The 15,318-nt window shown below is 53.0% G+C and overlaps 7 protein-coding genes across 7 annotated transcripts; 3 read left to right on the top strand and 4 right to left on the bottom strand.

Annotated features, from left to right (window-relative positions):
• Positions 1 to 393: 393 nt before the first annotated feature.
• Positions 394 to 1,773, top strand: CC84DRAFT_1161718 (uncharacterized protein; the record flags this gene model as incomplete). Its single annotated transcript, XM_018177816.1, has 1 exon — positions 394 to 1,773. A coding segment is annotated over exon 1 (964 nt), but the record flags the coding sequence as incomplete, so codon positions are not given.
• Positions 1,774 to 2,472: 699 nt separating this feature from the next.
• On the top strand, positions 2,473 to 3,796 carry CC84DRAFT_496959 (uncharacterized protein). The gene is made up of 2 exons (XM_018186535.1): positions 2,473 to 3,619; positions 3,668 to 3,796. The coding sequence occupies exon 1, from the start codon at positions 2,956 to 2,958 to the stop codon at positions 3,517 to 3,519; it is 564 nt and encodes a 187-aa protein (XP_018041257.1). The 5' UTR covers positions 2,473 to 2,955; the 3' UTR covers positions 3,520 to 3,619; positions 3,668 to 3,796.
• On the bottom strand, positions 3,672 to 4,513 carry CC84DRAFT_1081241 (uncharacterized protein; the record flags this gene model as incomplete). Its single annotated transcript, XM_018173922.1, has 4 exons — positions 3,672 to 4,031; positions 4,082 to 4,212; positions 4,262 to 4,393; positions 4,447 to 4,513. 4 exons carry the CDS (start codon positions 4,511 to 4,513, stop codon positions 3,672 to 3,674), a joined length of 690 nt encoding a protein of 229 aa, XP_018041256.1.
• Positions 4,514 to 8,211: 3,698 nt separating this feature from the next.
• CC84DRAFT_1139785 (uncharacterized protein) lies at positions 8,212 to 9,633 on the bottom strand (the record flags this gene model as incomplete). The annotated part of the gene is made up of 2 exons (XM_018176255.1): positions 8,212 to 9,231; positions 9,298 to 9,633. The coding sequence occupies 2 exons, from the start codon at positions 9,631 to 9,633 to the stop codon at positions 8,212 to 8,214; spliced, it is 1,356 nt and encodes a 451-aa protein (XP_018041255.1).
• A 480-nt stretch (positions 9,634 to 10,113) lies between these two features.
• Positions 10,114 to 11,219, bottom strand: CC84DRAFT_1214177 (uncharacterized protein; the record flags this gene model as incomplete). Its single annotated transcript, XM_018182609.1, has 2 exons — positions 10,114 to 10,803; positions 10,866 to 11,219. 2 exons carry the CDS (start codon positions 11,217 to 11,219, stop codon positions 10,114 to 10,116), a joined length of 1,044 nt encoding a protein of 347 aa, XP_018041254.1.
• A 316-nt stretch (positions 11,220 to 11,535) lies between these two features.
• On the bottom strand, positions 11,536 to 13,633 carry CC84DRAFT_1184783 (9-cis-epoxycarotenoid dioxygenase-like protein; the record flags this gene model as incomplete). The annotated part of the gene is made up of 3 exons (XM_018180774.1): positions 11,536 to 11,759; positions 11,923 to 12,669; positions 12,721 to 13,633. 3 exons carry the CDS (start codon positions 13,631 to 13,633, stop codon positions 11,536 to 11,538), a joined length of 1,884 nt encoding a protein of 627 aa, XP_018041253.1.
• Positions 13,634 to 14,122: 489 nt separating this feature from the next.
• CC84DRAFT_1214175 (amidohydrolase-like protein 2) lies at positions 14,123 to 15,262 on the top strand (the record flags this gene model as incomplete). Its single annotated transcript, XM_018182608.1, has 3 exons — positions 14,123 to 14,829; positions 14,886 to 15,079; positions 15,135 to 15,262. 3 exons carry the CDS (start codon positions 14,123 to 14,125, stop codon positions 15,260 to 15,262), a joined length of 1,029 nt encoding a protein of 342 aa, XP_018041252.1.
• Positions 15,263 to 15,318: the final 56 nt, after the last annotated feature.

Genomic DNA, 15,318 nt, shown 5'->3' with positions numbered 1-15,318 from the left:
GGAACGTTTCTTTCCCGCTGCACCCCAATCAGCTTACGCCTGTGCCCGGTAGAAATACTTCGAAACATCTGGGGTTCAGCGTCGCCGCAATGTTGCTTGCAGGTTCGGCTGTGCGTTCGGCTGTGGGTCGATTCATGGTTTTCGGTGGGAAGATCATCGAACTTTACCAATTACAGAAGCGTATCTAGTAAAATTAGTTTTCGAGGATTTGGAAAATTACTATGTGACGCTAGGCGGCGGCAAGAAGTCGTGAAGACCATACTCAGAGAGGTGGGAGTCTCGCAAGCATTGCCACGTTTCGAATCCTCCTATATTCACATGGGGAATGACCAGCTCAAGGCTCACAAGCACGATTTATATACCGTTGAATTCCCTACAGTCAAAAAATCAACTCGCAGTTCCTAGCTCCTCATCAAAATAGTCACTGCGATCTTCTGTCAAGCTCTTTGTGACTACCATCTCCTGATTTGGCCAGCCAAGGCCCTCCCAACATGAAGGTCTCGCCCCTCCTTCTGTACACCGGACTTGCTGCCGCCGCAGACGTCCTCGTATGTACAGACGAGTCGTGCTACGCGACTGATCCTTCTCTTCCTCGACCTACAGCAATCACTGGTCCCGATGGAATATCCTCCTCTCTGATCCCATTCGTATGGACAGACTTGACGCAGCTATCGGTCACAACCACCATCGAGACGACAATCACGCAGACTGATAGCGGTGCGCTGCTCATTACACCTACAGTGAGCGTGGTTGTCCAACCCAAAGGATACTGGTGAGATGGTTTTTGTCTCAGGGCAACATTTTGACTGATGTTCTGTAGGTGGCGTAATCAACTCCTCGGGCCGCCAGTGACACCGCCTGGTCCACAAGCTGGCAGTACGACGGATATAATTATTGCTCCACCTGGCACCGGAGGAGGTGCAACACCGCCGCCTGGAACTCCGACGCCTGTGGTTTCGACTTCGAGCTCGACTGATGCTGGTGGAGTGATTGTACCGGTACCGATCACTTTGGCACCGCCAGGCCCTCCGCCGAATCCAGATCCTCCAGCGCCTGGTAACCCAGATCCGAACAATCCTGATATTCCCGATACTCCTAGTACTCCCGATACTCCTAGTACTCCCGATACTCCAGACCCTAATACTCCAGACCCTAATACTCCAGACCCTAATACTCCAGACCCTAATACTCCAGACCCTAATACTCCAGATACTCCCGATACTCCTGGTACTCCCGATACTCCTGGTACTCCCGATACTCCTGGTACTCCCGATATTCCAGACACTCCAGACACTCCAGACACTCCAGACGACCCATCCAATCCAGATAATCCATCCGACCCAAATGATCCAAACCCCAACCCCAACCCAAATCCCAATCCGAATCCGAACCCCAACCCAAATCCGAACCCAAATCCCACCCCAGGTCCCGATCCAGACCCATCGAACCCTCCTCAGCCCAGCGATACCGGCAGCGGCGAACCCACCAAGACGGACACCACAGGCGGAGATCCGACACAAGCGCCAGAACCTACGGTACCTCCAGAGCTAAACTGCGATGAGCCCAAGACAGCAGAGCAGTGCACAGCGTCCTGTATCGCTAGCACGGCATCTCCAGATACCACGCTTACCACAGAATGTACGACAACCGTGTGTCGCACCGATATCGCCTGCGACGCAGTGCCTACGACAGTATCCGAAATCCGGACAAAGCAAGACAACCCAGCTTGCACGCTTGCGCCTTCGCTCAGCCCGGACGGACGCAGGCCGCTAGGGGACGCGCAGGCCATCTTGGATGGCGCGGACGCGATTGAAGAGCTGCTAGGAAGGATAGATCCAGATCTAGCCGAGGACGGAGACGGACGTCCGAGTAATGCGTCTGCGACGCTCACACTGACGACGCTGGCGACGGTTGTGGTGTCCTCGACGACCGTAGAAGCGCCCCCGCCTTCAACGAGCGAGGAAGCACCCCCACCTCCCCCTCCCCCTTCGCCCACACCTACCGATCCTATCACGGATAGATGGACCATGAAGATCCACCAGCAGATCATCGGCGACATCTGGCAAGTCGAGTAAGTCCCTCCGTCGTCAGTCCTCCTCCTCTCGCGCCACTAACTCTCCCAAGTTGGTCCCTCATCGACTCCAACAACCAAGAGCGCAATCACAGCATCGGCTCGCCCATCATTGCTGAGCCGGCCTTTCCCGAAAAGAACCCAATCTACATGGACGTCTCCGAGCCGCTGGACAAGGACAAGACATGGATCAAATGGAGCTATAAGGGCGGCTGTGGACCGTTGGGCTGTTGCGATGCGCTGTGGAGCACGGCTGGACACGTTGATGGGCAGGGGCAGATTGGTGGGTGTGGGGATAACGGGGACTTTGATTGCGACGATGGAAAGGTAGAGTGGCAGGCATATGGGAGCGGGTGGGAGAGGTATTTCGATTGTAGGATTAGGAGTGGTTTGAGCGGGGGGCAGCTGTAGAGGATTGAGGAAAGAGCAAAGGCATATGGGAAGAGATGGCGTGATTTTGAGTCTGGGGAGTTCTGGAGCTTGAACGCAGGCAACGTAAACTACGGTATTTGGACTGGGCCACCTTTTTACCCGTTTCCGCAACCGCGTGTAGACTATTGTTCGGAAGAGTTCAATCGCAAATGATGGACAGAGCCAGGTGCATGTGCGCGGTCGTACCCCGTGATTTTGACTCGGCCACCGGCGGAAGGCGCAATGTGACGTAATGACCAGTTTGGAAAATTCCAGCCCTGTGAGAAATCTGATGCCCATCCGCAAATAGGGAAAGGACCGACCGAGAGTTGCTGGAGTATTACTTCGTATATCACGAGCGAGGTTAGTACTTGGCGGAACATGACTCAGTCCTTATCGATAGAGCGCTCTTCCTCATCCAGCGAAAACATCACGACAGAACTCGACCGTAATAACCCACCAAACCCGGCAGAATGTCGCTCACAGAATCCGCTCCTCCGGCACCAGCGCCCGTCCAATCGCTCATCGCGCACGACACATCCCCCCAGACTCACGATGCCGCGCTGCACTCGCTCGCGATTCAGATCAAACACAATCTCCAATACCAGCACAACTGGACTGCCCTCGACACACACACCCACTCGCCGCTGACGGGCGCCCTCCTCCCTCGGCCGCTCCTCTCCGGGCTCCCACCGCACCGCCTCTACGTCCACCCCGACGAGCAGATCGAGTTGCTCAAAGACGCGGACCGCGCGCGCAAAGCGAACCGGGAAGGCGGGCCGGGCGCATTGGAGGTGAAGGCCGCGCCGGAGCGCGAATGGATACTGCCGGCGCGGTTGAGCGAGAAGTGGACGCTGCGCAGGCTGGCCGAGGTCTTTGATGGCGTTAGTGAGGTGCCGCCCGAGGAGGATGGCACCGTGGGAGAGACGAGCAAGTGGAGGCGGACGAAAAGGGTGGTGCTGGCGACGGTGGACACGGACAGCACCGTTGTGTACTATATCGTCCAGGACGGTGTCGTGAAGCCGAGGCAGAACTGATTGGGCACAGCGACGAGGTTGCGACAGACTTGCGGTCATTGGGAAAGGCCTAGTAACGGGTGGGATACAGCCATGCGGATGCGTCTGTGAACCAATATTGGTAAGCTCATGACTGCTGCTACGTGCACACTTTCTGACACTCAGGCAGTGCTCTACGGTATCGCCGAATATATCGTATCCCCCGGCCCCGGCATTCGGTAGAAATGCTCCAGATCCACCTCCCTCTCATCCGGCAGCTGATGCCTTTCTGCCCACGCTCGCACGCCCTCGAAGTCTCGGCACCGATGCTCTGTGTTGAAATCGACGAACGGCATCGGCTGCGGCATGCTCTCCAGCTTATACCACACCTGTCCAAGAACGCCAATATCCGGCACACACATCAGTTGTTGCCGCAAGATGTCCAGACAGTGCGTGACGTGTATACGCACAATATCTTCGCTGTTCGAGAACGGTGGCTTCTTCTCCGTCAGGTAGTACTCGTAGTTCCAGCGGAGCGACTTGCGCAGGATGTTCTGCACACCATTAACGATACTACGTAACGAAGCGAGAGATGTGCGTTTACCAAGCAATGCAAGTGGTGCAGTCCTTCCACGTTCGCGACGAACCCGCCGCCATGTATATCTTCCACTCTCACCTGATCACGGCGAAGTCCAGTCTTTTCAGCCTCCTCGAGCGGGACGACGATTGGTCGGTCTTGGGCTCGCATCAGCATCGACTTATTAGCACCGTCTTGTAACCTTACAATCAACCCCGAGAGCTTCCCACGCCGCATCGACCTCCGGCCCAGCGCTCTGCCGATACACGTTCTCGTGCAAGAACGTGCCATTGAATCGCACATCATGCCACTTCGGCTCGACCTCTTTCACCAGCAGCGCTTCCCCTCGTTAGTGTCAATCTGCTTTGGGCACGATAAGCGAAGCTTCTTACAATACTTCGATGTATGCTCAAGGCAGACCTCGTCTGTCGCTTCGAGCAACACTCGCTTTTCCCACATGTTCAATACCACGACGAGAACAAGCAGCCAGACGCAGCTGGTCACCACGCATGACTTGAGACCTACGCGCAAGTCTCGCTTGAACCGCTTACGTTGAGATCTTATCATGCGCGCATTGGGTCTGGAGGAGGGGAGGAGCGTCTCCGTATCCTCGGCGTCTGGCGGCGGAGGTGGCTCTACGGGAACATTGAGAGGATGGAAGAACATGCCGGCAGGGTGTGAGTGCAGAGCGGCCTGGAGTCTGCCTCTCAGGTACTTATTGACGATAATGGTACATTCAGCAACAGCAAATACATCTTTCGCAAAGACGGTGTACACATGCAAATACCCACCTCATAAACTCAATCGATGGTGTAATATACCCTTCCGCGTCAATCAATTCGCTAGCCGTCTTAAAAGAACGCGGTTATGTACGTACCCACGGCGACAGCTGTCAGTGCGACGCGCTGCGGCACAAGGGAGGCCCTTGGTTCCCCTTGGTAGCAACACGTTGCGCCTGGTCGACGGGTCACACGTCGCCCGAGACAAGCAATTTCCTCAACAGGAACACTTGAGTTACGGGCGTACAGATGAGTTCATGATATAAGATAAAGCTGGCAGTAGTCAGGTATCTGTTTTCGCGCGGGCTTCTGAAGAAAAGACACATCCTTATCTCCCCTCTCCCCCGCTCCCTCTGCTGCTTGAAAAAGTCAATCAGCCTATCTGGTCAGATCTCAGATATCAAGCAAGGGCGTGTCTCCGCCTCCACATCCAAGCATCACCACGGTACCTCAGCGCGCTCGTCGACCACCATGCGCATTCTCACACTCCACTTCCTCGCCACCACCGTTACCGCAGCAGCGCTACCACCTGCGCAGGGCCAGCTTAGCAGCTACGGCCGGTACCTCAGCTACGGGCATTACAGCGGGCCGTATGGGGATTATCCGAGCAGTGCGCCTGCGGCAGACGAGAATAAGGGGGCAATTGAGGGGAAGGGTGTCGAGCCAGCGTGCTCGTACGGGGGTGGGAAGGGGTGTGTTGGATAGGGGCGCGGCATAGAGGCAGGAAAGGAAATGGAAGGTGATTAATTAAGGTTGATGGGTGGGAGTCGTTGATCCAGGGGATGTAAACACACGTGAGGGAGGTGATTTGCTTGTCAGTGCCACTTCGTCATGTGGTGGGCAGAGACTCCGCTGGTTACTCACGCAAGTGAATCCTCAAACGTACACATGATGCAACTGCACCTGCAAAACTTGGATGTAAAAGTTGGGTACATTTGCAAGCCTGTTCTCGCCTACGTTTACTACAGCACAACTCGCTAATGAGTCGAAATGTACACTGTCTGCGTCAGAACTCTACGTGGCAAGTCATCTGTTCGCCCAATGAAACAAGACCCGGCTCCTCTGGCAATGATCTGGTCATACTGCGTATGCCGATCATTTTTTTGCCGCAAAGGTCTGACAGGATACAGAGTGCTGAGCCATACCACCGTCGACTTGGCCTGACCCCGTACTTATCGATACTACAACCATGTTCATTCAGTCATCCATACAATCAGAGCTCGACATTCGCTCAACTCCTCAGGCCCAGCGAGGCGGTCCCTCCCGCAGTTGTACCGCACCGGAGACTGCAAGACTCTAATTACCGCGATCCCCTTTCTCGTATCCGGAACTTGAGAGACACTGGATCTTATCCCAATGTTCTTGGAACCGGGTAGAAGTATCCGGATTGTAGTTGGGGCAGTTCAATATGAAGTATATGGGAGACCCTGGCAACACCTGCTTTCATTTCTCGACAAATGTCGCTCCTAAATTTCTTTTTCGTTTTTTTGGCAACCATTGAGCCATCCTCACAACGCGATCATGTGGGTGCTTACAAGGCACAAACTTGCACCGTCCTTGTAAACATTTCCGCACTCCCGGTCCTATGATCGGTGTTGAGGTAGGCTCGAAGTTCGCCGGCTGTGGACGAGCTTTCTTCTCTGCTCTTGGGTGTTGTCCGCCGAGGCTGCCGTCTTGGTGTGATCGTTTACGTGACCTCTACCGTCTCCGTAGTGCCGCCTCGGTTGGAACATAACGGGGAAGCTCGAACGAACGGGGAGGCGCAAGCAAGCAGTGTTTAGGTTGTAAGCTGTGTGAGGTGACAAGGCCGAGATAATTGTACCTATTGCGAGACATTAGCGGCGTTGTTTGCAAGCTTGTTTAGCGCTCTGCTTGTTGTTGTGTCGGCATTCTTCGATACGACAACGCGACCGCCCTACGGATCTGCCGGTATTTCTCAAATAGAAGTGAGAAGTGAGGCTCTCGCGGTAGCCTTTGCGGCCGTGTAAAAGAGCTGTGGACGCTCGTGGGCCACCGCGCATTTGCAACCGCCCCACAACGAGCACACATTTTGAACATCTCTCGCATATCCCATTGTATTTTTCGCGTAATTCTTCCCCATCTACTATATTGTGCTTGTTTTTCCTGGCGCGCCCCGGCTCCCGTTACTCCCAGAGCTCGACACACCCGCCTTCACTTGCACGATTTCCTAATCGGGCCTGCAAGGCAGAACTTTTAGCGCCGTCACATGACGCGCCAGTACTAGCGCCCCAAATACGTATATTAGAGATCCCTAGACTCAGTCGGGCCTTCTTCCTTTCCCTCCACTCTCATTCGACAAGCATTTCGAGTCCTCAAGTTGCTTCGACCTCTTCAAGCCTCTCCAACATGACATCATTTCAACCACCTTTCATAATGTCTCATTCCTCCTTCACTTATGAGGTTCCTCCATACCCAACTTGAGTGCCGCCTTCACTCCACTTCACCTCATCCAACCTGCTTACCGCACATTCACCTGAGTCACAACGACATGTCGACCTCACTTCAATTTTTGGTCTGGTAGGTTCTTCAACGGTTCCGTTACCCCCCTTGCTGACTGACTCTAGTCGATTTTCGCCTCATATCGGCATCATTGATCAACCTTGATCATCCTTCATCGGCATCCTTCATCAAACTCCATCAACCCCCTTCGACCTTCTTCGACATCTTTCATCAACCTGCTACTTCCTTCATCAACACCCTTCATCATGGCTTGGATGGTACAACGTGGTCAAGAGGTGGATCGCATCTCATGCTCGGTTGCAGCGACTGTCTTGCCTCTCAAGGTCTTGCACATGGGGCATGTAATACCTACCAGCTTGAGCACGTCAGGTTCGACTGTCATGGTTAGTAATTTGCAGGCTGTGTGGAATCTGAGGGCTTCGTGCCTGGCCTACCTGCAAACAGAACACCAAGCGACTGAACAGGGCTGTGCTCGCGGTCGAGTGCCTAGTCCTGCTTCTTGATGCTCAATGCGCGGTATTGTGGTTGGCTTGGAGGGTGGTCTTATGAATGGTGGTCGGTCTTTGGGAAAGTGGATGGCCTTTGGGCTTGGTGGTTACTTGTCTCATTCACACACTGGTGTACATGTATTGGAGGATGGTGGGTGGTCGCTTGGTCACATCAATGTCATCACTCGCAAAGAGTTTCACATCATAATGCCTTTCTTCTTATGTCTGTGATTACTTCATCGTGCGATCTCACTGTGCATGCCGTGTGCTAGCTACGCCTTGTTGTTCCCCTTCTTGTTGATCGCTCGCTGTAGCCTTCACTACATTAGATCATCGCGCGCTGCCACACTGTCGCATACCGCCCGCTATGTCGTATGGTGCCTAATTGTACCAAGCTATCCATCGCAATTCAACCCGCAGACTTTCTGCGCGATCTTTCGCTCGTACTGGCCACCTGCTTCAGCAGCCACGTCTCATATCTCTCCCCTATGTCTTTCTCCCACTCATCGCCCTTGACTACGCTTACCGCCCATGTCTTAATCAGGGCACGCCAGTAACACACTTCCGCCGCGGCACTGAGATAACCTCTCTCTACAACCGTCTCTCGCTGGTTCCGCGCGATACGCTGCGCGACCTCTGGGTGCGCTCGCAGGAGCATGATAACCTCTTCAAGGTCCTCGAACTTCGATGAGACATAGATCGCGTTGGCGGCCCGCCAGTCCCTCACAGTCTGCAGAAGCGGCAATGGCGCTTCATGTCGCCCATTACTGTGTCCCTCCCCACCGCCTTTCGCAAAAGCTGCAATCAAATCTTCCGCCACGATCGGCTTCATCAACCAGGCAGTATGCGTCAAGTACGTCAACGGCGAGGTGATTAGCACGCTCTCGCACGCCTGGTGATAGGGCAGCCTGCCACTATACGTCACGCCCTCGGTGTACATAACGTACTTGTACCTGCAGAAGTCTTCGATGGCCAGCGCGTTGTCGGTACTCGTGTTCAGCGCTGCGACATCCGCCCACTCCCTGTGCCGCGTCGCTTTCAGTAGATCTTGGCGCAGCGTCGGGTGTCCGAGGGGATTGAACCACGGGGTACCGCGCCAGGCTACTTTGTCAATTTTTCTGTCGAAGGGAGTGGTTTCTTCGAGCGAGGCAATGCGCGAGACGGTGGCGTCGAAGGCGCCGAGGGTGGGACTGGGCCAGGACCAGAAGGCAAAGGAGGGCATGACGAAGAGATTGTAGTCACTTTGCTTGTTGGGTCGGGAGAAGGCCCAAGAGTGGTTTCTTGGGCTGTCGTTTACGACAAAGGCGAAGGGCGTGTTTGGTAGCCGAGCGGGCGAGGTGAGGAGCGCGCGGTGCAGCTGGGAGAGGATGGCGGTGCGTTGGTGGAGGATTTGGGAGGTCTTGTCAGGCGCGGTGGTAAGGATGTAGAGCTGTGCGAATTCAGCTGGTAAATATTCCTATGGGCCATACAATGCAAATGATGGAGGGCGACCTACGCGGTTATCCTTGATCCAGCCTTGTACGAGGCCTTGGTAGTCGCCGTCGTCTTTTGTCAACATGACCTTTCCGCTATTTGCAGCGTATTTAATTTCTTTGAATAGCTCCGGGAAGCTTGCTCTGCATTCAGTTTCGGATAGATCTAAACGCTCCGTCACAGGTTGTCCGCCGCCCTTGTTAGGATCCTCGAAAGGCAGTCGACGCTGCGTAGCGAAACCATCGCGAATGATCAATGGAACGTACTCATGCTCATGAAATAGCACGATGAACCATATCCCCAAGATCAAAGAGACGATTAAGAGATAGCGAAAGCCAGGCTTTGGATAGTGCTTCATCGCTGGCGGGCGATATCATTTTCCCAAATCAGGCGACAGAAAAGCAAGAAGAAAACATGCCTCAATCGCGATGAGGAAGGGCTCCTCAGGCCATTCCAAGATGGTCTTGACGTTCGATAGATGCAAGTCCATCCACTAGTGGTCGGCAGTCAGGGTTAATTAGATTGCCTCACCCACGGAAAAATACGGGGACGCCTAATCTAATATATTGCAAAAACGTGAGTGGCCGATCGCAAGAAAGCTTGTGCAGAACTAACAAGCGATATTGGAGAGTTGGAATACAGATGGAAAAAAAAGTGCGGGGAAGATATCGTAGGAAAGAAGGATTTTTGACACGCACAGAAAGGGCGCCTGATTAAGTTCAGTTTGTTTTATGTTCCCGTCATCTCTCTCGGTAATTTTCTCATCGTCTATTATACAGATGATGCATTGCATTTGTCCAGGACGACCCCCTCTTCAATACAAGCGACAGCCTGATGCCTATGCTGCGTGCATGCTCGCTTCTTCGAATATCGGCACAACGATCTCAGTGTCAGGCATATACTCTTCGAGAGGCATCAGCTCCTCAAGAAGCAGATTCGAAACAGGCGGGGTTATTGTAATCTTAACCTGCGATATTTCTTGCTTGGTGCCTTTCACCGTATTGACGAACGGTACGATGGACAGGTCTTCTTGACTGGTCTTCAGCTTGCGGAAAATACGCAGATTGATACCGTGTCGCTCGGCTGCACCTTGTAGCCACCCATGCATCGCTTCGGGTGCGTGGCAGCAGACCTCAAGTTCTTTCAGGTTTGGTATGATCGGAGGTTCTGCATCGATGTAGTGCTGCAGTGGTGGGAGGATATGATGCTCCTCGCTCTTGTATACCAACAAAACAAGCTTTTGGAGACTGGCAGGAAATCTCTCGCGCATGCGATCATCGGTCAAGGATTGAGCACCTGATTTGCTTCCAAGGAACACAGAGATCGAGATCCGCAGATGATTCAAATTGCCTAGAGAACTGAAATCGATTGGAGTGGCGGTTTCGTGGCAATCATCGGGATGGCCTCCAATGGACAAAGCAGTCAGAGTTTCAGCACGAGTAGAAAGCACTGATATCAAGGCGTTGAAAAAGCGGGGATGTTCCGGTATTGCACTTTTGCGAAAGTCGAATGCAAAGGTACGCAGCGCCTATTGATCAGAAGGGTATCCGCGTTAGTGCACTGTAGCAGGGGATGGCATGGAGTTCTTACCGGAAAGGCGTAGATTAAGTCCACTAAAGAGAATGAATCCAAGTACGCATCTGAAACCTCCAAATGGGGAATGGTGATGTCTGGGCAGTAACGACTGCTAGTTTCATCGAGCCTCGATCGAATCGACGTCATGACATGATTCATGTAAATGAGATTGTTCATCTCGAGCTGGCGGAAATGTAGATCCCGATCCCCTTCTAGAGCCTCAAAGTTGTAGACAAAGACGCTCTCCAGCTCTGGAAGATCGAAGAAAACGGAATGACTGAATTGCCGATTACGTTCGTGTTTTGCATCTTCCACAATTGCGATTTCTCGCAAGTTGGGTAATAGGTGCTGAGCTAGACCGATGAACATCGCCCAGTGCTGTCTGGACTCCGCTGGTAAGCTGCTGTTTAGAGTACGAAGTTTACATGCGAGACGGAGGAGAACTATTAACAGCGCCTCCGCTTCGTCCCAACGATCTCCTCGGTCCAAAAAGAGACCAGCTATTGAATTAATATTCTCCCATAACACTGGATCCCGACTTCTCAACGGAGTTTGTTGGATAGGTGTACATGGCGGCCACTGATCCCCAATTTGTAGATGCTCGATATAAGCCGCGTACTCCGGATGTTGCAGCAAGTGTATGACCAGCAAGCGAAGCCGTTTGTAGTTTACTTCTGCATCGCAATCATTGAATGCGATGCTGTGGTACAAGTGTGCTGTCGCGATCCGGTTCAGCAGTTTCGATGCAAGGGCGAGATTGGCCAAGGCTGGAATCGAGGCACACGAAGCTATGGCAGAGATAAGCTCTTCTGGAAGAGCTATCAAAGAAGCGGCCATGATATTGCAGTCTCTCTTGGGGTGGGGTTTGGGTCGAAGGGACGTAGGCAGCAGCCAAGGAGGACAGAACGACTTACATAAGCCACACCTTCCCCGAAGTAGAGACCAGGTGTCCTTTGAAAATGCAGGTGTATTGAGTGAGCAACTCGTCACGTTCATCCCTAATGCCTGTGGGCTCCACTCGTGCCATTTGCCTCCGACTTCCCAATCATCTGATTCAACTTCCCCTCCTCACCTTTAAATTCACCTCGCTCCACCATCCTCTTCTGCCAAGGCAACGGTTCCTTCGCTGGTACCGCAGGCCCCACCTTGCCGCCCTCCTTCCTCCTCTCATACCATTCGTCCACCTCCCTCTTCTCAATGAAATTTCCATGCAGCCCCAGTCTCAGCTTGACCGGCAGATGCACCGCAGCGAGCGGACCCTGACTAAGATTCTGCGCGTCAAAGATGAGTATATCATTGCGTAGCACGTCGAGATGATTCAGCAGCGCCACAAGATAGCCTTCACCCTCAACAGTCGAGCCTTCTTTCGGCACAAACACCGGTTCTTGGAATGTGCATGTAGGACCAGCCCACCATGTATCCTTTTTGCCCGTGTCCCACTCGTAGTGCCCGATGACGTTGAACAGGCCTCCCGCTGGAGGTCCACATTTTTGGAAGTCGTAAGGCTTGGTCGGGTCAATATTGCACTGCCAGAAGTGGTTGTACTTCTTAGTCAAGACGCGGTCATCTATGCGGGAAAATTCGCCATTGATGCCGAAGACTCGCGCGGGTTGAACGCGTGTGTGGGTGGGTGTCTTGGGGTCAAAGATCCAGCGATAGGTATCGGAGACGAGCTTGTTGCGTTGGAGGAGGGTTGTCGGTGTGGGTGTTGGGTTGTCCGGCGGGAAGAAAAAGAAGACGTTGTCGGAGGCGACAGTAAGATCGCAAACAATGTGGCCCTTCTCATCTTCGTAGCTACCAGCCACATGGCCGTGAAATCCTGTAAACATAAATCAAGCTGTATCTCCTGAAGTTTGTCATACGTGCTTACCGTTATCGGCGCGAAGCCACACAATGTCTTCGGGCTTCCCACCCCGACGAGGCACGATTCCATACCACTGGTCTTCATTCGGATCCCATGCAAACTTGTTCCCTCCTTTCTCTACCCGTTCCTGGTTGACTTTTATCGGCGTCAGTGGTAGTATGAGATAATTTTTTGTGATTGCACAGTCGTGTATCATGCCGCAAAAAGGTGCCTTGTACCAGCACTCTTCCGTCTTCTTCCCATCCTTGTTTATGGTATACACAACGATGTCACAGCTTGCATCATATCCATTGCCACCAGCCTCATACCCAAAGCATATCATCTCACCCGTATCCGGGTCAAACTTCGGATGTGCGGTAAAAGTAGGGGACAACACTTGCCCATCGAAATCGTAACGGCCAATCGTTTCCAATGTAGTCGGGTCCATCGCGAACGGCGGTCCATCCTCCTTCGTCGCCAGCAGAACGCCTCGCCAAAACACGATATTGGTATTCGATGCCGTTCTTATTATACCCTTAACCATCTCATTATCGGTATATGGATTCCGATACTTGCCTAGAAGCGCCTTCCTCGCGCTTCTCTCCGCCTTGAACCGATCCGTGTGCACGAAGCGTTGCTTGAAGTCCACATGTCCGTTCTCGAACTTGAACGCTGATACTGAGCCGTCACCGTTAAAGTGGATGTCTTCTTCGAATAAAGGCGGGAATTGGTGGTCTGGCTGCACTCTGTAGAAAGTCCCGTTGATGTCTTTTGGGATTGAACCTGTGGTCTCGCATTCAAAGATGTCCGCTTCCAAGCGCGAGGGCTTGTTGAAGCCTTGGAAGAAACCGGTGTCTGGGAACTTCACTTGACCTCCCGTCTGATTACCCTCATGGTAGGCTGGTGGAGGCGGAGAAGCAAGTGAGAAGATGTGTGCCATGGTGAAGACTGCTGGTGCGAGGAACAGCGAAGCTGAAGCTCCGACTTAGGTACGCGATATTGATCGTTCAGTGTCACAAGAACGGCATTTGGACCATAATGTCTCGTGACGGAGTGTCCAGTGGGTCTGCAAGGCATCCTCCAAAACGCGGGCGATGTGGGGAAAGGGTAGCGCGCGGGGTAGCGAACCGTGAACGCGCATGTGTAGGCCGGGTCTATGGAACCGATGAACGAAGGCGCAAAATTAGAATTCGGTCTGATGAAGCCGCGATCATATGCGGGTGTTAGCGTACATGGTCGCTTAGCGGTAGGGTAGTGCATACAGGGGCGTTTACGCTGTGGGGATGCTCTTGGTACCAGCCTGCTCTGTATGCTGAGACTATCGATACTGAGACGATAATAACTTGCTCTCTCAACTACGTCTTTCTCCAGCACAAGGATATCGACTCAGCGTACAGTCCCTGCGGAAGCCATAAAACTGTTCGGCAAAATGAAAGGCACGATAGCAGTAGAAGAGGCGATTATCGACCAGGCCGGCGTCGAGGCACATTCATTCGCACAATTTCAAAATCTCATGCGTCCAGGCAGCGACCCGACCACGGGACTTTCAGCACACGAAAAGCGACTCTTGGACATCCATGGCGAACGCCTGAAGAGCATGGACGAACACGGTGTCGAGTACATGCTTCTCTCGCTTACATCACCAGGCGCGCAAGGCGAAGCAGATCCAGGAAAAGCGAAGGAAATAGCGAGAGTGGCAAACGACTATCTTGCTGGCGAAGTGAGGAAGAACCCAACAAGGTTTGGGGCACTGGCAGCACTCTCGATGCACAACGCGAAGGACGCTGCGGATGAGCTGAGAAGAGCAGTCAGGGAGCTGGGAATGTTCGGCGGTCTGGTGAACGACTTCCAATCACAGGGAGCAGATGCAGAGGAGAAGGTTTACTTCGACACGCCAGATTACGATCCGTTCTGGCAGACCGTTGAAGAGCTGGATGTGCCGATATATTTCCATCCTCGATATGCAATCCTGCAGGATTTGAGGGAAGGCACGAAGTATGGCGACCGGAAGCATTTGCTTGGTGCGGGTGTGCAGTTCCATCTGGATCTCAGCTGGCACCTGTACGCGATTTGCTCGTCTGGTATCTTCGACCGATTCCCCAAAGTTCAGATCGTCGCTGGGCATCTTGGAGAAGGGTGAGTCGTCGTCGTCGTTGAGCAGCGAGAGATACAGGCGTACTGACATAGCACAGAATTCCCTTCAACTTGTGGAGAGCAAGCCACTGGATTAACCATCCTTTCAAACGCGGCTCGCGGCCAATGAAAGAAGATTATAGTTATTATTGGACACACAACGTCAATATCACGACCTCTGGTAACTACAACACGAAAGGATTGAAGTTCTGTATCGAGGAGATTGGCCTCGAGCGTTGCCTGTATGCGATTGGTGAGTCGAATTAGTAACGTGGAGAAGGGAGGTTAGGTATACTGACTTTGGACAGATACGCCCTACGAGACAGTGGAGGAGGGTCAGCAATGGTGGAAGTTGGTAGACCTACCAGAAGACCAGAAGGAAGCGGTTGCACGAAAGAATGCAATTAGATTGTTCAAGCTCCCTCTTGAAGAATGATCCAAGGTTGCCTGGAGTCGAGCCTTAGAATAGAGAAATAGTAGATCATGTTTCAG

Source organism: Paraphaeosphaeria sporulosa (assembly GCF_001642045.1).
Source record: "Paraphaeosphaeria sporulosa strain AP3s5-JAC2a unplaced genomic scaffold CC84scaffold_2, whole genome shotgun sequence".
In the NCBI taxonomy this organism is placed as follows: domain Eukaryota; kingdom Fungi; phylum Ascomycota; class Dothideomycetes; order Pleosporales; family Didymosphaeriaceae; genus Paraphaeosphaeria; species Paraphaeosphaeria sporulosa.
The sequence above is the reverse complement of the archived record's forward strand: the minus strand, read 5'-3'. Positions and strand labels throughout refer to the sequence as shown.